General features: G+C 40.5%; 1 protein-coding gene and 1 long non-coding RNA gene across 8 annotated transcripts in view; one reads left to right on the forward strand and one right to left on the reverse strand.

The window, feature by feature from the left end:
* LOC130284265 (uncharacterized) lies at positions 1–26,988 on the reverse strand. Of its 3 annotated transcripts, XR_008846963.1 has the most exons (5): positions 26,849–26,968; positions 22,059–22,204; positions 3,227–3,390; positions 1,499–1,651; positions 1–927 (listed from the first exon to the last, which is right to left on the reverse strand). It is a non-coding gene; the product is annotated as an uncharacterized LOC130284265 (long non-coding RNA). The 3 variants fall into 3 exon arrangements; XR_008846962.1 differs by lacking the exons at positions 1–927; positions 1,499–1,651 and adding an exon at positions 23,199–23,376 and having other exon boundaries at positions 2,644–3,390; positions 26,849–26,988; XR_008846961.1 differs by lacking the exons at positions 1–927; positions 1,499–1,651 and having other exon boundaries at positions 2,644–3,390.
* Positions 1–27,767, forward strand: part of SATB2 (SATB homeobox 2) — a 190,467-nt gene that overhangs the window by 40,834 nt on the left and 121,866 nt on the right. For all 5 annotated transcript variants that reach the window (XM_056534454.1, XM_056534453.1, XM_056534452.1 and 2 more), the window contains one exon: positions 1,511–1,669. In XM_056534454.1, coding sequence (XP_056390429.1) covers positions 1,511–1,669 — 159 coding nt within the window. The remainder of the gene's footprint in view (positions 1–1,510; positions 1,670–27,767) is intronic.

The raw sequence follows: 27,767 nt of genomic DNA on the forward strand, positions 1-27,767 counted from the left end.
TTCAGTGCATGCCATGAAAACCTCATATGTGTTGTTGGCCAGTAAACATGGCCACCATGAAAAAGAATAAAGTAAAAAAAAACAAGCAACAACAATGATGCCTTCATTGTTCAGGAACAAGGCAACATTATAAGGGTAAATCAGCTATAAACACATATTAAACATGATAGCTTCCTTAACTCCTTTGCTGCCAAATGGGTCGGCGGCACATTGAAAGTCTTGCTGGCAGCCAAGTGGTTGTAACATCTATTTTTCAGCTAATGACTTTCCTGCAGATGAAAATAAAATGTCCATATAAAAAGATAATTTATTAGCAAAAGGCTGAGACATGGAGGAGACGCATTAATAAGATCCAGACATAGCCATGCAGAATCTTCCTATTTTTCCTATGTATGAGAAATAAAATAAGCATTGCTTGCATATAAAAAATAAGGAGCCTTGACACGCATAGTCTGTGAGAACTGGGCTGATGAGAGGAAGAACAAGGAGGTGCAACAGTGACTGTTAAATCCAGGAAAGTTTTAAACAAAAAGTATCTGGTCCCTCTCAATCTTCAATCTACAAGTCTTCTTTATTTGGCATTTTCAAGATCCTTGTGGCATAAAAGGTTCTCTTGTCTGAGGTTCTTCCAAATGATAAAGTATTCAGCACAGAAGCCATTTTTGGGGAAAATGAGATTTCATCTTTTTTTCAAAAAAGATTTCTAAAAAATAAGAGCACAAATCTGATGGTTGCAATGGACATCTGCTTTGCCTTTTCTCTGAATTATTTGCTGTGTATTTTTTTTCCAAATGTTCAAATAAATAGAGGAAATCGTAATTTAAGTGTCTTATCGTGGAACAAAAATGTGGTTGAGGGAAGGTCTTGTCTCTTTATCGGACTCTCACTGTTCCCAGACTTTCAGGACAAACTTCCCGATAAATATCCCTAAAGAAGAGCATGAGAGATATCTGATGGACAATCATTTAAATTGGCCCTTCACAAACAATCCTGAATACTCTTATTTATACATCCTCTCAATTTTATTTATACCTCCTCTACCCCACCCCATCCCTTTCACACTTATGTCTTTAATAGGGTTCTCCATCTCCTGCTGCTTCTCTCCTGGTGCCATCACTTTCCCTGTCATACAGTGAAAATCCATTCTAGTGTGGCAGGCAATTGTAAACTATCCCTGAACCCTAACATCTACATCACAATCACCTTCTTGGATACAGTACCCAATTGGTTGCCCAACTAAATTTAGAAGGAAGGCATTCTTTTCAATCCATAAACTTTACAACATCCCTACTGACGCCCTTAATGTTTGCCTTCTCTACTTATAGAGGATGACAAGAAACCAAGGTGTTCTGATATGGGAAACTGCATGTTGTATGAAATGATTGCTAATGTAAAAGCTTGTAATAAAATAATTAATATGAAGTGATCTTGGATTGTTGTCAGTAGGTGTCTTAGTGTTGGCAGTCCATTATAAAAGTGTCTTATGAACTGTCTTTACTTCTCTTGTCAGGACTAATGCTGCCTGTATTCTGCGTGGTGGAGCAAATGGACAGCCGAGAAGAACACGCTGAGTTTGTGCTGGTTCGGAGAGATGTCCTTTTCAATCAGTTGGTAGAGACAGCTCTTCTAGCCTTGGGATATTCACACTCATCTGCAGCTCAAGCACAAGGTATGAGAGATGAGGAAATTGCTTTTAGTGTCTTGACATTTGAATGGTTAGATGTCTTTTTTCTTTGTAAATGCCATAACTACCAGTGATGTTTGCTATCCTGTAAAACTGGTTTGTATACTCTACATAAATAGTATATTTCAACCGAAAATAAAATTACCTTTAAATATAAATCTTTCTGTTGTCCTCTACTGTCACCTTGTTAGGAATTCTGCTATTTGTTTGCATATCTGCAGCCATTAAAGCACACATCTTGACACATAGTTTGCTCAAAGTATTAGCCATAGTAAGCAATGCCATGTGCATGCCAGCATAACCATTTGCCAGTACTTGATGCCCCCTTAACAACCTGCCTATAACCATAAACTCTCCACAGCCTAAGGTTGGTTTATGCCCTGTGGAATAGATTTTACTGTAATCCTTCTTAAAGAATTCCACGTGTGTTGCATTCGGCACACAAAGGTAAGGCAGGCTATAACTAACATTTGTCACCCATCCATTGGAGAGGTCCCAGTGGTTGAACCCTCTCAGGTCTGAAGGTGGCTATACATTTTAAATAACTGTCTCCTTAAAGGGGTATTCCAGGAAAAAAACTTTTTTTTTATTTATTTATTTTTTTTAATATCAACTGGCTCCAGAAAGTTAAAAAGATTTGTAAATGACTTCTATTAAAAAAAATCTTAATCCTTTCAATAATTATCAGCTGCTGAAGTTGAGTTGTTTTCTTTCTGGCAACAGTGCTCACTTCTGACATCTCTGCTTGTCTCGGGAACTGCACAGAGTAGAATGGGTTTGCTATGGGGATTTGCTTCTAAACTGGGCGGTTCCCGAGACACATGTCATCAGAGAGCACTTAGACAGAAAAGAACAACTCAACTTCAGAAGCTCATAAGTACTGAAAGGATGAATATTTTTTAATAGAAGTAATTTACAAATCTGTTTAACTTTCTGGAGCCAGTTGATATAAGTTTTTTTTCCTGGATAACCCCTTTAATGTTCATTCAGGCGACAGTTATCTTTCTGGACTCTCCCACACACATTAATGTTCGGCATGGCCGTAAAATGAGTAGATGAATGAAGAATGGGAAAAGACTGGCACCTACAAATTTTGTATTTAGTAATTGTCTGTCTTCCTGTGAGCTTTCATCATGAGAAGTTAAATAACTTTTTCCCATTCTCCATTTTATTGAAGAAATGTTCCCTTAGGTCTTCTCTTATTGTCTAGGTTAAATATTTTAATACATGGGCACGTCTCCAGTTAGTTTTTTGTAGCAGTGCATCTACTGTGTGGGAAATTATCCTTCCATCTTTTATGACTATTTCCATGCTGGAAGTAAACAGCACTATGCCGAATAATACATAGTTTTGTAATGGTCACATTCTTTAACCTATTAAGATGACCTTCCTAATAGTTTTTGACCTGCACACCATCAATGATTGCCCAGTCTGGGCAGTGCTGGGCTGTAAAGCAGTTTATTATTGTGTAAGGTAATATTTTCCTTTGGATTGTGTCATATGAACATGGTTAGCAGCTCTGAATAAGAGTGAGTCACACACCACACATCCAATGGGGCCTTTGTCCTCTTCAATTACACTTGAATGTAAATCTAATTGTATTTATGGTTGGACTTCTTTTTGCTTTGTCGTTTAATCTAATATTGGAAAAACATCTTTATGTTGCAGCCCTTGGAGGCAGAGTTTTATGGTTGGTCTTTGGTATTCTGTAAGAGAAAATATGTTGGAAAAAGGAATGTATCAAGCTGTAATTAGAGTCCTTATAAAAAGCCATCATTACAATGAGCAGAGCATTAAAGGAGGGGACGGGTACAGGTTGTGGATCCTTGTGGAAGTTCTTGTTCCACAAAATTAAGATATGGCTTTCAACCAAACCCAACTAACCACCTTAGATGGATTTATGGGTTCTAGTTAGGTTAGTTATATTATAAGAATTGGATAAAAAAAATTATACAATGCTTTAGTTTATTGTGTTTTCAAGAGTTTAAGCATTTAATTAAATTTTGGGGCTACATTGTTGCTAAATCACATATCAGATTGCATATTTTCCTGCAGACAGCAATTGCGACAACTGCATTTTGTTTTTATATATATATATATATATATATATATATATATATATATATATATATATATATATATATATTATCCAAACAGATAGAAAAGTAGCATGGGTGAATTCATCTTTTATAACTCACTATGATCAATACATAGAAATTTAATATAATGCATACTCAATGCAGCCATCAGACAGCAAACCTGGAATCAATAATATACACTTCCATAAAGGTTCAACTGTATACATTTTCCAGTTAAAATGACATGTCATAATACACCAACTAGTGGGGTCCTAGCCCCTCCAAAGCTTGAGCTTGTGTGGTCCATTGAAATTAAATATAACCAAGTCCATTACTTACCAGTCACCTTTTCCAATTATTTATTCATTTTAATGAAGAGATTCCCTATGCCTGAACCAGCCCCACTATACTGACATCTAGGATCAAAACCATCACTTTTTTTAAGAGAACCTTTTTAAAGAGGTTAGCAACCCTTAAACAACTTTATGAAAATGCAGAAAGTCACTCACTTCCATAAAAATGCTCCAGTGTGGGCCTGCACATGTGTAATTTTGTAGCCTTGTGCCCTGCCGATCCCCCATACCTGTTTGTGGCCAGGTAGGTCCCCTGTCCATACATGGTGCACTGCACCACTATGCCTCCTCTAAAGGAGTAAACTTAGGTCAAGCAGGGAGCATAGGTGCAGTGAAGGAGACAGAGATATGAACATCATCAAATGCTCCATAGGGTGCAAAATTATGTACTGAGGGAGCTTCCTGGCCGCACACAGGGAAAGAGGATTGGTGGTAGTGGGGGGGGGGGGGGAGGGCGGAGCCCCATTATTCTGCCAATCAGGGCCACACTGGAGTGTTATTATAGTGAGTGAGTGAGTGTCTCACAGCCATCCTTATTGTGCCATCCTATAAAGTTGTTTAAAGATGGCCACACCCAAAGGTCACAATATGCTGCAGAAGTCACCATACTGTAGTTTGCAATCGACCATGTGGAATGGACACGAGTAAAAACAGAGTCCACCATATATTTGAATTCCATTGTGAATACTGTGAATGCTAACACCGTTTTGTAAGAAAATAGCTGGTGAATCATACAGCAAACTTTAGGTGTCGAAACTTTAACTTATCTTTATTAGCAAAAAAAATTATTAAACACACACAATTTATTAGCAAAAAAAATAATTAAACACACACAATTAAAATACTGTGTGCTTCTCTTTGCCCTTTAGATTGAGCAGTGTTGGATTGGACTATATGGTCACCTAAGTGCTCCTTTTGCTGTCACTGTTTCTAAGAGTGAGCACCTCTGCAGTAGGTGCTTATTGGGCTATAGCACACAGTAATTAAAATCACTGACACAATGCCCCCCTCAACGTTTTGCCAAGGCTGTGGCATTGCCCATTATCTTCCGCCTCTATGTTGTAGGTTCCCTCCCCCAGTCCCTAGTTTAAACACTCTTCCACCCTTCTAGCCATCTTCTCCCCAAGACACTGAAGATAATGGTGTATCATGTACAGTATGTCTCCTGGGATTTCAGCTTGTCAGATATATTGTATGAACTAGCTTTTGCCTGCGGCTTCGCTCGCGTAAAATTTGGGGTAACATAGATCTACTTTTTATGATCCTATAGTAATGAGGCCGCTCTGGGTAAAGTCTACTGGCATCCAAACAACCCGAATTCTTTCAACTTTTATCGCTGCGTCTAAAAAGTTAATGCAGGACATCTGCTGGAACGGCGATGTCCAGCATTAGCCACGGGTCCTGGCTGCTGATAGCAGCCGGGACCGTGCGGGTATGATGCGAGCTCAGCTCGCTTCATAATCCTCCTGTGCCGCAGTGCCGGGTATAACTGGCGTTCTGCAGCAAGGAGTTAATTCATACAAAACTTTGAACCCCTGTTTCACCCCTTCAGGGGTGGAATTTTAGAAAACATTAAAACATGTGTTTCTTTATCTCTAATTGTTAGCCTAAAAACAAAGTTTCATGCTTCTAGCTTCAAAAAACGATGGACTTCCATAAAAACTTTCAACCCCTTTTTCACCCCCTTAAGGTTTGATTTTCGACAAATCATTTCTTATATCTTGTCTACGTATTAAAAATAACACCTGTGAAAAAATTCAGCTTTCTAGGTCCAAGGGTTTAGGCTGGTCGTTGATGAATCAGGCCTTCTCTTTTTATATATAGATTACTATATTAGTGTAATAAGCTCAAAACAACATCTATTATGATGTGGGATGAGTATACGATGCTTTCTAAGGGTTTATACAGTATGAGGGAAATTTATCATGGGTGGTATAGGTGAACAATCTTTCTACACCTTTCATTTTTGTGGTGGTGGTAATGCGTACATTTACCAAATTTTTGAAATGGTCACATGACATGTAATCAATATGGTGCTAGTTCTTTTATTTTTTTTATTACACTTGACCACACTTTTTCTGCACCTTTTTAACCTGTTGTGCCAAAGTGTGTGACTTTTTCCAAATACTATCCACTGCAAGTTTTTTAAGCCAGGTCGGGGCTTGTAGATTTGCGACAAAACAACCCCACAAAAACATGGTAAAATCAATGATAAATTGACCCCTATATGTTGTCTAATGCCCAAATAGCAGGACTTCATAGTGCCTAAATAATAATACAAATTTGGGGAGCACAGTTTAATATACAGCAAAATTTGGTAGCAAGTTTCTGTGTTGTAGAGGATTTTCAATATCTATATAAATTACAGTAGACAGCCCCTAATATAAAGCCACACCGATCACAATCAAGGCACTTGATCCCAGAGCTCTTGCTTTTTTGTCATTTACCATTGGTAGGCCTGGATTTTTGAAGTGCTATTCTCAAAGCAACAACTTTAATATTCCTTGTCTACTGTATGTATTGTATTAGTGTTACTATATATATATATATATATATATATATATATATATATATATATACATATCTGCTATACTCAGAGGAAATATAATAAGTACTTTTATTATATGACACTGCATTACATTCACTGAGATTGACAATCAACACTTGTCAATGTCATGATCTATTGATCTATGTAATAGACACATGGATGGATCCCACAGGTAGTAAGTATCCTTTTGTTTACTTAACGTCTGAGTTTATTTCAGTGATAGATGACATTCAGACTAGGATTCTAGTCCACATAGCTTACAGTCTCTAAAACTGCCATGTAGGCTCCATGCACCTGCCTTTTACAATTAAAGTGTACCTGTCATCAGCAAAAACTTTTTATATAATGTAGATAATACTATTATATGTATAATTGTAATATACATTGGTTAAAAAATATGTATATTTTTGTCCCCGCAGCTATTGCCTGTGTGTCTCTATGAGGAGTCCAAATACAGGAAGTGATGGTGGACAAGCAGGGCTCTGTACACTGAGGACAAGCAGGGTTCTGTGCACTGAGGCTCTGTGACATGCTATGGGCTCACACATGAGGAAGATTAACCCCTTAACGACGCAGGACCTATATTTACATCCTGCGCCGACTCCAGCGATATGAAGCGGGATCGCACCGCGATCCCGCATCATATCGTGTCGTTCCTGGTGCTCATCAACAGCCGGGACCCGCGGCTAATACCACACATCGCCGATCGCGGCAATGTGCGGCATTAACCCTTTAGAAGCGGCGGTCAAAGCTGACCGCCGCTTCTAAAGTGAAAGTGACCCGGCTGCTCAGTCGGGCTGTTCGGGACCACCGCGGTGAAATCGCGGCATCCCGAACAGCTGACAGGACACCGGGAGGGCCCCTACCTGCCTCCTCGGTGTCCGATCGGCAAATGACTGCTCCGTGCCTGAGATCCAGGCAGGAGCAGTCAAGCGCCAAAAACACTGATCACAGGCGTGTTAATACACGCCTGTGATCTGTGTAAAAGATCAGTGTGTGCAGTGTTATAGGTCCCTATGGCACCTATAACACTGCAAAAAAAAAAAAGTAAAAAAAATATGTTAATAAAGGTCATTTAACCCCTTCCCTAATAAAAGTTTGAATCACCCCCCTTTTCCCATAAAAAAAATAAAACCGTGTAAAAAAAAATTAAAATAAACATATGTGGTATCGCCACGTGCGTAAATGTCCGAACTATAAAAATATATCATTAATTAAACCGCACGGTCAATGGCGTACGCGCAAAAAAATTCCAAAGTCAAAAAAAGCGCATTTTTGGTCACTTTTTATACCATTAAAAAATGAATAAAAAGTGATCAAAAAGTCAGATCAAAACAAAAATCATACCAATAAAAACTTCAGATCACGGTGCAAAAAATGAGTCCTCACACCGCCCTGTACATGGAAAAATAAAAAAGTTATAGGGGTCAGAAGATGACATTTTTAAACGTATAAATTTTCCTGCATGTAGTTATGATTTTTTCCAGAAGTACGACAAAATCAAACCTTTATAAGTAGGGTACCATTTTAACCGTATGGACCTACAGAATAATAATAAGGTGTAATTTTTACCGAAATATGCACTGCGTAGAAACGGAAGCCCCCAAAAGTTACAAAATTGCGTTTTTTCTTTGATTTTGTCGCACAATGATTTTTTTTTTCCATTTAGCCGTGCATTTTTGGGTAAAATGACTAATGTCACTGCAAATTAGAATTGGCGACGCAAAAAATAAGCCATAATATGGATTTTTAGGTGGAAAATTGAAAGGGTTATGATTTTTAAAAGGTAAGGAGGAAAAAACGAAAGTGCAAAAACGGAAAAACCCTGAGTCCTTAAGGGATTAACAAGCCAGGAGCCTGCATAGAGCCCTACTTGTCCTGTCCTCACTTCCTGTATTTGAACTCTTCACAGGCAATAGCTGTAGGGACAGCACCTATTCACCCATAAATATACACATTTTTTAAACCAATGTATATTACAAATATACATATAATTGTATTATCTACATTATATAAAAAGTTTTTGTTGACAACAGGTACATTCGCACGATGTAAAGCCTCATTCGCACGATGTAAAATTTGCAGAATGTCCACCAGGAAAACATGGGTGTGTTTGGCCGGGGCTAGGACTCCTCGGAGTCATTGCCTTCTATCTTCATAGATGACAATGCATTTCTGAGCAGATTCCACTTAAAAAATGAACATGTTCCAAAATTCCACCATGTGTATGGTGCAGCAGAATGCCTTTGAAAACAGTGGGACTCTGCTGAAATGGAATGTATGAGTTCTTCTCCTACATGGAAATATTCACTTCCTGTTTTTTCTGTGAACTGTGGCTATGCTGTGTGCTGCGGACCATTCCATAATTCCCCTTGCTGGCATTCACAGTAGAGATTACACAGTGCGATAAACGGGCGATCGAGCCAATATTGCCCTATGTAGACCCAGTGGTAAACTGATGAATGAGCAAATGCTCGTTCATTGGCTGATCATTTTATTTTTTATTGTTATTTTTTCAATAAAATCACCATTCACCATCTACACATTCAAATAGAGGATGTGCAGCTGATGAATGATGAAAGTAAAGGGTCACATGAATGCTCCAGTGATCATTTGCGCAACCCAGTCTGCCTGATAACCAAGCCGTGCAATAGGCTCGCTTAACAAGCACCAGTCTGCACATTGGGCAGCCATCGGCCAATCATACTGTATACCTCCTTTTAACCAGATTACTGTTAGACTGGGCTTGTGTTACATCTTTAAAAGATTCTCTAAGATAGTCCTAACCAAGGGTTACAGGTTATCAAAACAAAGCAGATTAGTAACTAAATATCTTTCAATCTGTACATTTAGAAAAAATACTTCTATATCGGAAATATGTCTACATTCGCATCATGCATCAATTTAGACCTATTTATCAAAAAGGGAAAACCCCTTTACTTGTCTGTACAATATGTTATGACCGTGTGCTCGATCCTTCAGATTTTATAAAAAGTAGACTGACCTCTTACTTTTTCCAAATTACTCAGCTTAGGCTCCTTTCACACTACTGTTTGTGCACTGTAGATGACATCTGTTAGAAAGATAGCGGGAGAAAAATTTGTGCTTGCGACATCTTTTTCTACCGCTATCTTCGGCTGCAATAACAGGAGTTATAACGGATGTTAGAGGAATCCCATTCAAGTGAAAGGGGTCCTCTTTGCCCGTTATGAGTCCCCGTTAGGCTCCGTTACAATAATGGACGTTAAGGGCGGTCAAAGGGGGAAAAAAAGTGCCCTTATTTTCCATTTGTAACAGAGCCGTGTATCTTAGAGCAGTGTATCCCAACCAGAGTGTCTCCGGGCATGCTGGGAGATGTAATTTTTTAACAGCTGGAGGCACCCTGGTTGGGGAACACTGGCTTAGAGCATAGTATTATTATATCTCTCTGTGATTCAGTTTCCATGCTCATCATGAATGCAATTGTCATGTACCCAGGGCTGAATAGCTGTCAAACAAGAATGATTGATAAAGCTGGTCGCCACTTCATATATGTGTGTGTGTGTGTGTGTGTGTATATTACATATATTTAGATTTTTTTTTCCACAGGACTTGAAGAGTTATCATCTCAGTACAAATGTAAATAGCGTTCAGCCTTATGAAAGCAGTATATACACTAAATATCACTAAATATCAATATATATATAAATATTCACTAAAGATCAGAATCTGTATTGTTCTGTATTTATTGACAACTGAGTAAAATAAAACTTCAAATAGAAGTGACCACCTACATCACAACAATGAATTTAGTCATCTTCACTTACTACATTTTCTTGTGCTTGTGTGCAAGATTTTACATGTCCCTGTAAGAAGAAAAGCAAGAGGCCTTTATTCAGAACCCTCTTCTGTTGAGAAAGTTTTACTATTTTATTATATAACAGATCAATTCTGTCCTGACAAAAATACCTTCTACACTACAGCACATGTCTTATAGTGGACAAACTATAAGAGATGCTATGAAAACACTGCTTCATATAGCTTCCTCAGTTAAAGACAGTAGGATATCTGTTAGGATATAAAAGCAAACTGTTTCTTTCCTGGAGCTGATCGCGGTTGCCAAATTTATAAAATTACTTTTTATTTCTCAGCTAAGTGTCAAGGAGGTGGAGCCAAGTTGCTCAACTGCCACAGCCTGACACAACTCCTTGCTTGCCTTCACCTTCTAGCCCCTCCTTGACTGATGTAAAGGGCTTTACATGTCTTTCAAGGAGGGGCTGGCAAGTGAGAGTGAATGAGGAACAATCATTTGAATGAGTCTGAACACAGTCCGCAGTACTGACAGATTTGCCGCCAGCAGAACCGTTCAAATGAATGGTTATGGGAAACCTGCTGCTAATTACCAGCGTGTGAATGCACCCTAAGGGAGTATTCACACAGAACCATGCCCACAGCGTATTTAACGCCGCAGATGCGCTGCCGAGACACACAGAGTTGTGGCAAAGCAAGCTCTCTGCTGCTGCTGCCGTAGCTCTGTGTGTCGGCTTGTGACTGCTGGTGGGAAATCCACAGATATGAGCGGACACACACAGAGCTACGACAGCAGCAGCAGGAACATTGCTCTGCTGTAACTGTGTGTGCTGGCAGCCCATCCGCAGCGTCAAATACACTGAGGATGCCCTCCTGTGTGAATACACCCTAAAGGTGACATATCCTGATAATATGATTCTAGTGCTGTGTTTGGTCTACCGGCCACAAATCTAACTGTTCCAAGCAATAGAAGGGGATCTGCACTTCAAACTTCAAAATAAGGCCCTGTAGCTGGAACTTTTATGGGGGCACAGTTATGAAACTGACATTTTGAAGTGTTTTGTAGGCAACGGTAGTCATGGGCATTATTTAATGCTATAAGGTTGGGCTTTGGAGGTAAATCCATTAATAAGATATTATAATTCCAAAATGGCTTTTAAAACAATGCAACAGAAACATAATATCACTTAATGATACACTGCAATAATATCTACAAGTGATATCGATCTAAACAACAGATGATGGGTTGGCCACAATAAAGCTGATCATGAGGGGCCCCTGCACTGTGCCCAGTGACAGGTGATGTTCCCGGAGGCCACTGATAAATAGCAGAACATTACAGGGCTTTTCTAACCCAGACTATCCCTTTCGTCATGAGAACCTGGAAGAATCTATTACCCTTGGCTGATCTGTTTTTCCTTTAAGATTGACACTTGTCTGTTTTTTGTAAAGATATCTTGGTATTAAAAGCTTTTCCAAACGCAGCAAGAATTTCAAGATCGGTTTTGGAACTGTTCAGTAGTTCGATAGTCCCCTGAATGTTTATTAGTCAATTATACCCCCCTATTTATCCCGATCCCATTTACCCAAGCCATTTTATAAATAGGTTTTATCCATGTATTGCACTTTCATATCAGAGCATGAGGACATTATCATCAAAATGGCTTCTTTGCTTGCAAAGACTAATTTAACAGGCATCTTTTAATTTGCTTGACTGCTTTGTGGTCTCTGACACTGTACATTATACATCACATGAGGAGAGTTAAGATAGATTTATCCATCGCTTCAGGATAATGGGAAAAGAACATAAAACTTATGCTCTTACTCCAGTGTGTATTAGGAGTCATATTTTGTCTGCTACTCTCTTATGGAGCACATTTAATGGATAGCTGTCAGAAGAGTCTGTACATTCAGCTGTCAATGAATTTTCTAACCTCAAGCTGTTGTAACCTTGAGGGCTACATATCCTCTTAAATATGTCATATCTAATTATTGCCTTTTATGCTACATGCCCAAGTTTCTTGTTGCAGGCACTACTTTATTAGAGAATGAAAGTATATTGCCCCATGCAGTGACACTTAAAATCACAGTTATTTTACCCAGAAATTCACATATATGTTCAGATCAAGCACTATAATGGGGAAGGAGTACCCCTTGTCCTGTGGCTACCCTCAGGGCTCATTTACACTTCCATATATCGGATCCGTAGATTAAAACAGATAGCAAGTCTATTCTTTCTTATTTTTGTTTCTAGCATAGCATTTATATATATATATATATATATATATATATATATTTATTATTATTATAATTTTTTTTTTTTTATAATATTCAGCTTTAAGACCAAAGCCAGAAGTGTAATGAAAAGGAATGGGAAATATTCTGGTAGAACTTAAACTTCTTCTTCCTGCTGGATCTACTTCTGCATAAAATATTTAAAATTTACATTTAAATGATTTTATTCACATTAAGTTTTTTTATACACACACTATGGGGGAGATTTATCAAAACCTGTGGAGAGGCAAAGTTGCACAGTTGCCCATAGCAACCAATCAGATTGCGTCTTTCATTCTTAACAAGGCCTCTGCAAAATGAAAGAAGCCATCTGATTGGTTGCTATGGGCAACTTGTTAACTTTGCCTCTCCACAGGTCTTGATAAATGTCCCCCTAGGTGTATGTTTTTTTTCTTTTATAATACATTGCATTACTATTGCATTTTTTTCGTCTAAAGAAGTCAGGTTGAATTTAGAAACATATGTTCCATTCAAAGTTTACATTATTTTTTTATTTGTATTTGGTTAACATATGTTTTTCAACAACATTACTGAAAAAGAAAAAAAATAGTTAATCCTTTTACAAATCCAGGACAAATAAGAATGAGAAAAAGAAAACTTTATAACAAAGTACAGAACCGCAGCAGATTTTCAGCAGCAGAATCTCCGGTGTTGAAAATCCGCCAAAGACCCATAGACATGTGGTTCAAAATGACATTCAGAATGTTTGTTAATCCTTTAGGAGTTTCACAGGAATAGAAGCAAAGTGAAGGAGAAATTCTAAATCACCATTTTTTTGTTCTTGTAGACCAAGTTTTTGAATTTTTACAAGGGGTAAAAGGAGAACATGCCCCCCAAAATGTGTAACCCAATCTCTCTCGAGTAAGGAGTAAAGTGCTCTGTAGGTGCGCAATAGGGCTCAGAAGTGAAGGAGTGACAATGGAATTTTGGAGAGTAAATTTTGCTGAAGTGGTTTTTAGGGGGCATGTCACATTTAGGAAGCCCCTATGGTTCCATAACAGCAAAAAAAAAAAAAAACACATGGCATACTATTTTGGAAATTAAACTACACCCCTCATGGCACTTAACAAGGAGAACAGTGAGCCTTAACACCCCACAGGTGTTTGAAGACTTTTCGTTAAAGTCAGATGTGTTAATGAAACATTTTTCTTTCACTAAAATGCTTTTCCCCCCAAATTTACCCCCTTTTTGGGGGGCATTTTCTCCTATTACCCCCCAAAATTTGTATGGAAATACCCCATATGTGGATGTCAAGTGCTTTGCTGGCACTCTACAATGCTCAGAATAGGAGTCACATTTGGCTTTTTGAAAGCAAATTTTGCTGAAATGGTTTTTGGGGGGCATGTCACATTTAGGAAGCCCCTATGGTCCCATAACAGCAGAAAAAAAAAAAAGAAAAACAGGGCATACTATTTTGGAAACTACACCCCCTCAAGGCATGTAACAAGGGGTACTGTGAGCCTTAACACCCCACAGGTGTTAATTTACACATCTGACTTTTTGTTAAAGTTATATGTGTAAATAAAAAAAAATCACTAAAATGAATTTTTTCCCCAAATTTACTATTTTTACAAGAGGTTATAGAAGAAAATGCCCCCCAAAATTTGCAACCTCATTTCTTCTGAGTATGGAAATACCCCATGTATAGATGTTAAGTGCTCTGCGGGCGAACTACAATGCTCAGAAGAGAAGGAGCTGTAACGGAGCTGGATGTGGATCCACTAACCTGTGTGGCTGATGACACGGACCGTATCTGGGAGCAGAGTCTAAGGTGCCGCTGGTCTTCACCAGATGCGGCAGGCGACACCCAGGTTGCTACCCCCGACACAGCTTGAGCACACAGGTAGCTGGGCAAGACGAGGTACCAGAGGATAAGGCAGTAGCGTAGTCAACATAGCCGAAGGTCAAGGCAGGTGGCAAAGGTGCGGAGTCAAATAGCGTAGCGGGAAGGTCTGGATACACAGGTAAGGCAACAGGCAAAATGGAACACTTAATCTAAGACTAGGGGCACTGAAGATCCAGCAGGGAAGTATAGGAGGTGCAGGGACTTATCATGTGGTGTCAGGTGCAAACACTAATTATGGGTGCACTGGCCCTTTAAATTTCAGAGCTCTGGCGCTCTAGGAGACGGGGACGTGCATGCCGGAGCTGAGACACAGAGGCAGTGGAGAGTGGTGAGTGATGAGCTGGGTTTCGCATGCAGGCGTGTCCCGCAATGCAAATCCCAGCCCCACCGGCAGACGGGGACACAGGGACACTGTGCTCATGGATACAGCACTCACAAGGACACAGGGACACTGTGCTCACGGCCGGAGCTTGCGGCCAGAGTGCAGAGTGTAACAGGAGCTTTTGGAGAGAGAATTTTTTGGAAAGGAAGTCAGGGGCCATGTGCGTTTACAAAGCCCCCATGCTACCAGAACAGTCCCCCCCCCCCCACATGTGACCCCATTTTGGAAACTACACCCCTCACTGAATGTAATAAGGGGTGCAGTGATCATTTACACCCCACTGGCATTTGACAGACTTTTTGAACAGTGGGCTGTGCAAATGAAAAAATTAAGGTTTCATTTTAACGGACCACTGTTCCAAAAATCTGTCAGACACCAATGGGGTGTAAATGCTCACTGCACCAATCATTACATTCTGTGAGGGGTGTAGTTTCCAAAATGGGGTCACATGTGGCACCATGGGGGCTTTGTAAATGCACATGGCATTCAATTCCAGCCAAATTCTCTCTCCAAAAGCCCAATGGCGCTCCTTTTCTTCTGAGCCCTGTAGTGCATCAGCAGAGCACTTTACATTCACATATGGGGTATTTATATACTCAGAAGAAATGGTGTTATACATTTTGGAGGCTTTTTTCCTATTACCCCCTGTGAAAATGAAAAATTTGGGATAACTTCAGCATTTTAGTGAAAAAATAAACAATTTTCATTTTCAATGAAAATTCTTCAAACACCTGTGGGTAGTTAAGGCTCACTATACCCCTTGTTATGTTCCGTGAGGGGTGTAGTTTCCAAAATGGGGTCACATGTGGGTGTTTTGTTTATGTGTTTATGTCAGAACCACTGAAACGATCAGACACCCCTGTGCAAATCACCTCAAATGTACATGGTGCTCTCACTCCTGAGCCTTGTTGTGTATCCGCCGAGCATTTTATGTCCACATATGGGGTATTTCCGTACTCAGGATAAATTGCGTTACAAATTTTGGGGGTCTTTTTTCCTTTTATCTCTTGCGAAAATATAAAGTATGGGGCAACACCAGCAAGTTAGTGTAAAAATTTAAATTTTTCATAAGGGGTTAAAGGAGAGAAAGCCCCCCAAAATGTGTTAGGCAATTTCTCCTGAGTACGGAAATACCACATATGTGGCACTAAACTGTTGCCTTGAAATACGACAGGGCTCCGAAGTGAGAGAGCGACATGCGCATTTAGGGCCTAAATTAGGGATTTGCATAGGGGAGGACATAGGGGTATTCTACGCCAGTGATTCCCAAACAGGGTGCCTCCAGCTGTTGCAAAACTCCCAGCATGCCCGGACAGTCAATGGCTAATACTAGGAGTTGTTGTTTTGCAACAGCTGGAGGTTCCGTTTTGGAAACAGTGCCGTACCAGATGTTTTTAATTTTTATTTGGGGGGGGGGGGGGGTGGTGGACTGTGTAGGGGTATCTGTATATGTAGTGTTATACTATTTATTTTGTTTAGTGTAGTGTTTTTGGGTACATTCACACGGGTGGGGGTTCACAGCGATTTTCCCACTGGGAGTTTGAGCTGCAGTGGAAAATTTGCTGCATCTCAAACTTGCAGTGAGAAACTCGCTGTAAACCACCGACCGTGTGAATGTACCCTGTATATTCACATATGGGGGGGCAAACCTCCAGCTATGGCAAAACTACAACTCTCAGCATGCAGTGACGGCAGAAGGGCTTGCTGGGACTTGTAGTTATGTAACAGCTGGAGGCACACTGGTGGAAAAACACTGAGAGTTTGTTGCTTAACTCAGTGTTTCCCAGCCTGCGTGCCTCCAGCTGTTGCAAAACTACAACTCCCAGCATGCAAGGTCTTTCAGTGCATGCTGGGAGTTATAGTTTTGCAACAGCTGGAGGCACACGGGTTTGGAAACACTGAGTTAAGAAACAGACAATGTTTCCCAACCAGTGTGCCTCTAGTTGTTGCAAAACTACAACTCCCAGCATGCCCAGACAACCAAAGGGCATGCTGGGAGTTGTAGTTTTGCAACAACTGGAGGAGACCAGTTTGGAGACCAATGTGTAGTGGTGTCCAAACTGTAGCCCTCCAGATGTTGCAAAACTTCAACTCCAAGCATGCCCAGACAGATGTTACAGAACTACAACTCCCAGCATGCCTGGACTGTTAACCCCTTAAGGACCACGTTTTTTTCAGTTTTTTTCGGTAAAAATTAGACCTTCTCTTTATTCTGTAGGTCCATACGGTTAAAATGATACCCTACTTATATAGGTTTGATTTTGTTGTACTTCTGTAAAAAATCATAACTATATGCAGAAAAATTGATACGTTTAAAATTGTCATCTTCTGACCCCTATAACTTTTTTATTTTTCCGCGTATAGGGCGGTATGAGGGCTCATTTTTTGTGCCGTGATCTGAAGTTTTTATTGGTACCATTTATCAGACTTTTTGATCGCTTTTTATTATTTTTTTCATGATATAAAAAGTGACCAAAAATACGTTATTTTGGACTTATATACGTCCTTGGTCGTTAAGGGGTTAAAGCGGTACTCCACTGGAAAACATTCTTTTTAAATCAACTGGTGTCAGAAAGTTAAACAGATTTGTAAATTTCTTCTATTAAAAATCCTTCCATTACTTATCAGCTTACTTTCCTTTCTGTCTGACCACAGTGCTCTCTGCTGACCCCTCTGTCCATTTTAGGAACTCTCCAGGGCAGGATAGGTTTTCTATGGGGATTTGCTCCTACTCTGGACAGTTCCTGAAATGGACAGAGGTGTCAGCAGAGAGCACTGTGGTCAGGCAGAAAGGAAATTCAAAAAGAAACTTCCTGTGGATCAGAACAGCAGCTGATAAGTACTGGAAGGATTAAGAACAAGAAGTAATTTGCAAATATGTTTAACTTTCTGGCACCAGTTGACTCAATTTTTTTTTCCCCAGTGGAGTACCCCTTTAATGTGGTGGTACTGCAAACACATCTATCTATTGTTCCATCCAACTAAATAGGGCATGCAGAAATCCTTGTACATCATAAAGAAAAAAACATATTCAGATATATTGGATAGATTTTCAGAAATGTATGTAACAATTCTGCTGCATGTGAACATATCAGATTAAATATCAGATTACCGTATTTTTCACCGTATAAGACGGAGTTGGTGCGTCTTATACGGCGAATACATACCTATCGCGGCGGTCCCTGCGGCCATCAATGGCCGGGACACGCGGCTAATACAGGACATCACCGATCGCGGTGATGCCCTGTGCTAACCCTTCAGACGCGGCGATTAAATCTGACCGCCGCGTCTGAAGCGAAAGTGACACTAACCTGGCTGCACCGGGAGGGACCTTACCTGCCTCCTCAATGTCTGCTCCGTGCCGGGATCCCCTGCATGGCCGGCGCTCTCCTTCGTCATCATCACGTCGTCGCGTACACCGCCCCGTCATCCAATAGGAGCGGCGTGCGTAGCGACGTGATGGCGGCGACGGAGAGCGAGGATTCCTGGCAGCAGAGACATTCTGGAGCGACGGGGACACCCCGGGGATGCGGCAACAGCGATGGAGGGCGACATCCAGGGCAGTGGTGACGGGTCCAGAGCGGCGGGAACACGTGAGTATTACCTCCTATACCAGTGGTCTTCAACCTGCGGACCTCCAGATGTTGCAAAACTACAACTCCTGGCATGCCCGGACAGCCAACGGCTGTCCGGGCATGCTGGGAGTTGTAGTTTTGCAACATCTGGAGGTCCGCTGGATGAAGATCACTGTGACCTATACTTTACATTGTATTCTAGATTTTCCTCATTTAAAATTGGGTGCGTCTTATATGCCGGAGCGTCCTATAGGGCGAAAAATACGGTAAATTTAACAGATTTTTTTTTTTGTTTTTCTCCCTAATCCAGCACATTCTTGGTTTATTTTGGACAAGGCTTACTTTGCTGACTTCAATAGGAACTAAAGCAATAGTAAAGATGAACATACTGTCTTATTTGGAACCCAGTAGTTTTTTTTTTTTTCTAAATAAAAAATAAAAGCCTCTCCCTTCCAAGAATGCATTAATGCCAATGATAGGTTTCTCTATGTACACACTACAAAATTCTGTTTGGTCTTATAGAACCGGGTCTCATGTAGCATAACAAGGAAATGTTAGTATCCTTTCATATCCTGAGTCAATAACACCTGCAACGGAGAACTTGTCTGATTTCGCCGTCATTATTCAATTGAGAATTATTCGTTTAGAGAGGATGGCAAGCACATTTTCGTGCTGCTATAAGATGGTATAGTGTACAGGTTTATATCTTACATATGGAAAGGCTGGCACAAAGTGCTATGTTTTATCCTTGCTGGGTACTGAGTGCCTTTTATTTCACATGGAAATTGCTAATGACCTACCGCGTGTCTATGAACACACTATAAATTGCTAATTATTTATAAAAAACAGGACTTTAGTTGGAAAATATGTAGAAGCTTTCCAAGTTCACCGCCCTATTATGATGTCACATTTGCCTATAGTGCTGCATTTTATAACTCATCAAGACCTGGGCCTACTTGTATAATACAAAATAGCTCATTCATGCCAAGCAGTGCCAAAGGCAACTAGCAATTTCATAGCATAGAGGTGGTTGGCAGCGTACACATGGATTTAAATAAAGTTGAAAGTACGGCATTTAGCATTTAAGTTGGTGGCATATAATTATAATAGCTGTAATTACTGAAAGTGTTTCATACTTCAAATCTAAGCAGACGGAGTCCATGGGAATGCCACCATCCTCTCTGCAAGGGTGAAAATGAGCCGAATGCTAGCACCAGGTATTGCGCTCACTTTTTTAGAGCTAGCTCCTTTGTAATGCTTTACATACAAGTTGGTATTGTGAGTTGTATAAGGGAAGTCTTGTCCATGCAGCTTCGTACTTAATAAGGAAATACAGCATTATCGGAGCCAAAAGGCATGCTATTGACCATGACATGGCATATGTTCATTGTTAATGATCGGGGAGGAACAAATCGAATAAAGGGAAATGGAAAAAGAGTGCACATGCATTCTTTACATTATTGTAACATGCCTCCAACATAGCACAAACATATAAAGTGCTAGCTAAGGAATATAATACAAGTTAAAGGATATATCCAAAAATGATCAGCCCGTTGCTGATATTTTTTTTTTAATGTTTTTTCTTATAACGCTTCTTATAACGCTTGCTTTTTTTTGTATTATAATATTTTTTCTTTAAAATTTTTGTACATAATTATAAAGCCAGCTATTAGCTGTCTTGCCTGAGCTGCTGTACTGCAGGATATAAGAAAACTGCATAATTAAAGGGGTATTCCAGGCCAAAACTTTTTTTTTTATATATATCAACTGGCTCCGGAAAGTTAAACAGATTTGTAAATTACTTCCATTAAAAAATCTTAATCCTTCCAATAGTTATTAGCTTCTGAAGTTGAGTTGTTGTTTTCTGTCTGCTTTCTGATGAATCAAGTCCCGGGAGCTGTGCAGTTCCTATGGGGATATTCTCCCATCATGCACAGCTCCCGGGATGTGACATCATCATTGAGCAGTTAGACAGAAAACTTCAGAAGCTAATAACTATTGGAAGGATTAAGATTTTTTAATAGAAGTAATTTACAAATCTGTTTAACTTTCCGCAGCCAGTTGATATAAATATATATATATATAAAAAAGGTTTTGCCTGGAATACCCCTTTAAATAGCCTATTGACTTCTATTAGTCAGTGTAGTAGTTTGTTGAGGAAAAAGGAAGTGGGAGTGGGGCTGTTCATTTCACTATTGTATAGTCAATAGAGTAACCCTGTGTTATCCATCCTTTAAGGTGCCCATACACCATAGACTAAAATCGGTCAAACACTTCAGCTCTTTCAGGTGTATGACAGCCTCCCGATTCTTCAGATGATGTCACTGGAAAGATAGGTTTGGAAAGATGGATTTCTGCCGACCACCTCTTCTGTTCTGGGAAAGATAAACGGCTCCACTTCAGAGCTCCTCTCCATATAGAAAACACATGAATGTTCAACCATGCCAAACGTTCATGTTTATGGGGAGGACAGAAGAGATAACTGTTGGGTGTACAATTGTTCATCCAACAGTTTTTAAAAATGTTCGACCATCTTTATAATAGAGGTGTTACCTGTCACTGTAATCTTGTTTGTGATGATAATAAGATGACCTCTGAGTAGTGATCTCTACAGAATAGGTATATATGTGTGTGTATATTTGAGTTGTGTATTGTGTATTACAGTTTGTCTACTCTACGTAAATATATTTCAGCATGAAACTCATCATAACATGGTGTGGAGCTTTATTTGGGATTATTGGTATGATCTTTTGTATTTCTTCCAGTTCCATTGAAATATGAGTACATAGATAATGCTGTATATTCAGCATGTCTGACTTCACAAATTTAAAGACCAGATATCTCGGATTGGATGTAAGTGCTAAAGAACTAAATCTGTATGGTCTACAATATGTTTTTATGAAGTTAAAGGGGTACTCCAGCCCTAAGACATCTTATCCGCTATCCAATGGATAGGGGATAAGATGTCTGATTGCGGGTGTCCCGTCATTGGGGACCCCCACAATGTCGCATGCAGCACCCACTTGTGGGTCCCATACACTTGCATTGCGGGAGCAGGGCGTGGCTTCACACGGGGGGCGGAGTCATGACATCATGATACTCTAGCCCCGTAGTTGTAACCCGGCAGACTCGGAAGGCTGCAGTGCTACGTGCAGCTTACACAGGTGGGTATTGCATGTGATATTGTTGGGGTCCCCAGCGGCAGAACCTCCACGATCAGACATCTTATCCCCTATCCTTTGAATGTCTTAGGGCCGGAGTACCCCTTTAAACACAATAACAAGGGGGCACAATGTGTGCTTAGTTGGGAAAAATCAGAAGCTACTTGAGAAAATGTTATTTTACTGGAACAAACTTTCAGTCGACATGGTTGGTAAGTGAATGTAAAACTTTCTGGGATAAACCTGTATCTATCCTAAAACAAAAATAAAAAGGAATTGATCATTTACATTTTTCAGATTGCATCATCACATTAGCTTCTTGGGGTAAGATAATGTAGTAGAAGTACCTTCAGTCCCTTGCAAAGCCACCAACAACATCATATCACAATCGTATCAAACCATGAACTCAGTACTTTGCATTAGACAAGCTCAGATCTGCTACAGCTGTACTTTCTGGTAAAAGCTGATATCAATATTTCTATTATGTTGGCTTCTGAAAGGAAATTTGTCATGCATTAAGATTTGTGTCTTAATTTTTTTCAGATTTTCTTTTCAAATATTACTATTTGTATTATATTATATTTTCAAAAAATTACATGTTACTGTATAGTTGAGGCAACATGATCACATGTGTTGTACATTATGTAAAGCAGTAATTTGTGAGAGGAATGTTACATAGTATAACATTAAGGCTGAAAACAGACACAACATTTTTGTAAAAAAATAAAAATAAAAAATATGCCCCCAAAAACGCCATAATCTGCGTTTTCAGATTTTTTTTTGGTGGCGATTTTAGGCTCAGTAACAGTTTTTCACAATTGCAGTATGCTGTTGATATGGTGTTCCTCCATAGGCTTTTATAGGTAAAAATAAACTCCAGAAACAATGTTATGAGTGGGATAGGAGGACGGGATAGGAGGACGGGATAGGAGGACGGGATAGGAGGACGAGATATGAGGTCGAGATATGAGGTCGAGATATGAGGTCGAGATATGATGGGATAGGAGGTCGGGATATGAGGTCGGGATAGGAGAATGGAGTTTTTTTTCCGGCCTTACGCTATGTTGACACACCATTTTCTTAACCTCATTTTAAGCCTTATTTTCAGCTTTTTTTTAACCTATAGATTTTTCAATCATTGTTGCTTTTGGTCCATTTTTTAAAATTCATTTATGACTCAAAATGGTGCGTAAAAAAACAGTGGGTCAACAAAGACTAAGGCTAAGTTCACACACTTGGGCTTAGGTAGGAGCTCCGTCTCAGTCTGTCGGAAGGACAGAAGTTGAGTGGAGAAGAAATAGCGGAAACAAAACTGACCCTATTCAAGTCAATGGGAGCCGTTGGTGTCAGTTCTGCTCAAGCACAGTGGCCGTGTGAACTTAGCCTTAGATTTAAAAAATCATATTGTCCTGCAGTATTGATCCCTATCCCCCCAATGCTTTTTTAATGTCAACATATTCCCATTGCTGTACAAAGGTTTTCCTTACCTTTTCTGTTGCTCTTTCTTGAGTAATGTTTGAGGGAGACTTTGAGATTCTTTACTAAATAGGGTTTTAAAAGTATAGGACTTGTTTTTTTTTTAGCTGTAAGGCAACTCAGGGGCTAATGGCTGAATATATGGATTTCCAAACAAAGGAATGTGACTCAGGCTGGTTTAAAGCATACCTGTCATATGCCAAAAAATAAAAAATAAAGAATTCATCTGTTATTCAGTACCTTATCCTGACCATGTACATCCATGAGTCATCTCTTGTCCATGACCCATGGACAAGCCTGATGGTGCTGCAGGACTGGTTAGTGTCCCAGCAGGGCTGCCATCAGAAATTTTGGGGCCCCTTACACACTTCAGACCTGGGCACCCTGGACACCCCTCACAGTACCTCCAATTGTACATATCACATTGTGTGTCCTACGACGTGCAACATGATACCAGTATCAGCATTACAATTCGGGCTGCTACCCCCCATGCACTTTTATCCCCTCCCCCCTTGATCAACTCCCTGTGCTATGTCATTTGCCCCCCTCTGATCCCCCGTGCCACTTTATTCCGTTTCTACCCAGTGCACTTTTCAGAAAAAATTATATTATTTTTATTCTGTAGTTCTATACGATTACACCAATAACCAATTTTTATAGGCTTTGTTTTATTTTACTATTTTTAAAAAATAACTTTTTGTACAAAAAGAAGTATACTTAAAATCATCCTCTTCTGACCTCTATAACTTTAGTATTTTTCCATATTCTGGGCTGCGTGAGGATTCACCTTTTGCGCTTTGATCTGTAGTTTTTACTAGTACCATTATTTGTTTTTGATGGGACTTTTCGATTACTTTTTATTCATTTTTTTATGGTATACTAGCTGAGTACCCGGCGTTGCCCATTTTTTCCTTCCTAATCCTTGTTGTGGAGGAAAATCAACAGAGGAAGCTTTTGACTTCATATCCTGTCCTCATATATTGTTGTCATATCCCAACCCCATATCCTGACCTCCTATCCCGACCTCCTATCCCGTCCTCCTATCCCGTCTTCCTATCCTGACTTCCTATCCCGACCTCCTATCCCGACCTCCTATCCCGACCTCCTATCCCGACCTCCTATCCTGACCTCCTATCCCGACCTCCTATCTCGACCTCCTATCTCGACCTCCTATCCCAACCTCCTATCCCAACCTCCTATCCCAACCTCCTATCCCAACCTCCTATCCCAACCTCCTATCCCAACCTCCTATCCCGTCCTCCTATCCCGTCCTCATATCTTGACCTCCTATCTCGACCTCCTATCCCGACCTCCTATCCCGTCCACTTATCTTGACCTTCTATCTCGACCTCCTATAACAACCTCCTATCCTGACCTCCTTTCCTGTCCTCATATCTTGACCTCCTATCCCGACCTCCTATTTCGACCTCCTATCCCGACCTCCTATCCCGACCTCCCATCCCGACCTCCTATCCCGTCCTCCTGTTTTGACCTTCTATCCCGACCTCCTATCCAGTCCTCCTATCCCGTCCTCATATCCTGACCTCCTATCCCGATCTCCTATCTCGTCCTCCTATCTCGACCTCCTATCCCGACCATCCCGTCCTCCAATCATGACCTCCTATCTCGACCTCCCATCGCGTCCTCATATCCCGACCTGTAATATGTTTACCAGGTATTGAAATATCTCCAGCCGTACGGATATTAAGTGAGAACATACATTTCCAATTGATTTGCATGGGACTTTAAACAAAAACCCAGACACTCACAAATGGGGGTAATTAAGGGTTAAATTAACTATCCTATATTTCAAGTGGACATATAAGTAACATGTGACCAAGTATTTTCGAAATATCTCCAGCTGTTTGGAAGTTATGCAGTAACATATATTTCCCATTGACTTGTATGGGACTTTAAGCATAAACCCCGCCCCTGGCAAATGGGAGTGAGTAAGGGTTAAATCACCTATCCTATGTTTGTTGTTGACATATAAGTAATATGAATGCCAAGTTTCATGTTAATATCTTTAGCCGTTTGGAAGTTTTTGTGGCACATACACACACACACACACACTCACGTTGAGTTTTATATATATAGATGAAATGACTTAAAATTAGCAATTGTGGACTTTGGTATTTTTGAACAATTACGTCATTGACCATGAGGTTATTTAACGTTATATTTTAATAGTTTGGATTCTTAAATTATTTTATTTTAACCCCTTAACAACCACGGACGTATATTTACGTCCGTGGCCGCCTCCAGCGATATGACGCGGGGGCACGCGGTGACCATGTGTCATATCGGGTCGGTCCCGGCATGTAACTGAACCTGGGCTAATAGAATGCAGCAGCGATCGCAGTGCCCGGCTGCTCAGTGGGACTGATCGGGACCATCGCAGTGAAAATGCGGCGTCCCGATCAGCTAGGACGCGAGCGAAGGGTCACACACCTTCCTCCGGCGAGTCCGATTGGTGATTGATTACTCCAAGCCTGAGATGCAGGTTTGAGCAATTGACTGCCGATAACACTGATTAATGCAAAGCTATGACATTGCAGTGACCAGTGCCTGCAATCAGTGTATGTAGTGTTATAGACTTCTAGGGGAGCTATAACATTGCAAAAAAAAAAAAAGTGTAAATTTTTTTTAATAAATGTGATTTAACCTTTTCCCATTAAAAAAAAACAAAAAAAATGTAAATAAAAATTAAAATATGTGGTATCGCCACGTGTGTAAATGTCCAAACTATAAAAAAATATCATTAATGAAGCCGCAGGGTCAATGGCGTACTCGCAAAAAAATTCCAAAGTCCAAAATATGGTATTTTTGGCCACTTTTTATATCATGAAAAAATGAATAAAAAGCGATCAAAAAGTCCGATCAATACAAAAATGATACCAATAAAAACTTCAGATCACGGCACAAAAAATTAGCCCTCATATTTTTCCAGAAATACGACAAAATCAAACCTATATAAGTAGGGTATCATTTTAATCGTATGGACCTACAGAATAAATATAAGGTGTCATTTTTACCAAAAAATTTACTGCGTAGAAACGGAAGCCCCCAAAATGACAAAAATGGCGTTTTATCTTCAATTTCCTCAATTTTTTCCCGTTTTGCCGTAGATTTTCAGTTAAAATGATATGGATTTTTAGGTGCAAAATTGAAAGGGTTATGATTTTTAAAAGGTGAGGAGGAAAAAACAAAAGTGCAAAAAAGGAAAAACCTGTGGTCCTTAAGGGGTTAAAAAATGGGAAGTAGGGGGTGTGTTAGATTCAGTGGGGGAGATTTATCAAAACCTGTGCAGAGGAAAAGTTGCTCAGTTGCCCATAGCAACCAATCAGCTCACTTCTTTCATTTTTAACAAGGCCTCTGCAAAGTGAAAGAAGCGATCTGATTGGTTGCTATGGGCAACTGGGCAACTTTTCCTCTGCACAGGTTTTGATAAATCTCCCCCAGTGTGTGTAAACTTTATAGTGCAGTGTTTTCCCAACAATGTATCTCCAGCTGTTGCAAAACTACAACTCCCAGCATGCCCAGAGAGCCGTCGGCTCTCTGGGCATGCTGGGAGTTGTAGTTTTGCTACAGCTGGAGGCAACCTGGTTTAAAGACACAGATGTAGTTATTTGTGTGTGAGTGTGTATGTACTATAGGTTACCTTCTCATGATACATAGTCTTCCTGGGCCTCCACAGCACAGCAGTTAGGCTCCTCCCGCCCATGTGACCAATCACATGGTAATGACATCATCGAAGGTCCTCTGCCTCACATACACAGCCCAATGTTTGGCAGCTAATTGCTCCACTGTGCTGCTGTTGCTGCTGCCTGTAAGAGCCTCTGCCCATACAGGGAGGAGAGGACAGATGGCAGCAAGTATTAGGTCGCAGCTGCCAATGGAAGCAGAAGACTGCTGTGGTCTTCTGCTTTTGTGCTGGGGCTGCTGCAGGGGGGTGTAGCGGGTGGGGTGGGCTGGCTGTACCCCCCTGGTGGCGGCCCTGTGTCCCAGTAGTTATGGGGACCCCTAGTGTGAGATTTGTAGGAGTCGTTTTCTCTGTTAAAAAAATGTTAAAATAACCATATCACAAAAGGGCTTTAATTTTTATCAGTAACAACATATAAAAAGTTTTGGGATCTGGCAGTGCCCGTTTAAAGGGGTACTCCGCCCCTAAACATCTTATCCCCTATGAAAGGATAGGGGATAAGATGTCAGATCGCGGGGGGTCCCAGCTGCAGCACCCACCTGTTGTGGCTTCTGGCAGCGCTGGAGGCTTCGGCTCCTGACCGTGGTGATGGGAGAACATGACGTCAAAACTCCGCCCTGTGTGATGTCACGCCCCGCCCCTCAATGCAAGTCTATGGGAGGGGGCGTGACATCCATCACGCCCCGTCCCATAGACTTGCATTGATGGGGCGGGGCGTGACATCACGATCTCCCGTCACCGTGGTCATGAGGCGTTAGGATGAGAGCCTCCAGCGCTGCCAGAAGCCACAACAGGTGGGTGCTGTAGCTGAGATCCCGGGGGTCCCCAGCGGCGGGACCCCCGCGATCTGACATCTTATCCCCTATCCTTTCGATAG

Source organism: Hyla sarda, chromosome 8 (genome assembly GCF_029499605.1).
Source record: "Hyla sarda isolate aHylSar1 chromosome 8, aHylSar1.hap1, whole genome shotgun sequence".
Lineage (NCBI taxonomy): Eukaryota > Metazoa > Chordata > Amphibia > Anura > Hylidae > Hyla > Hyla sarda.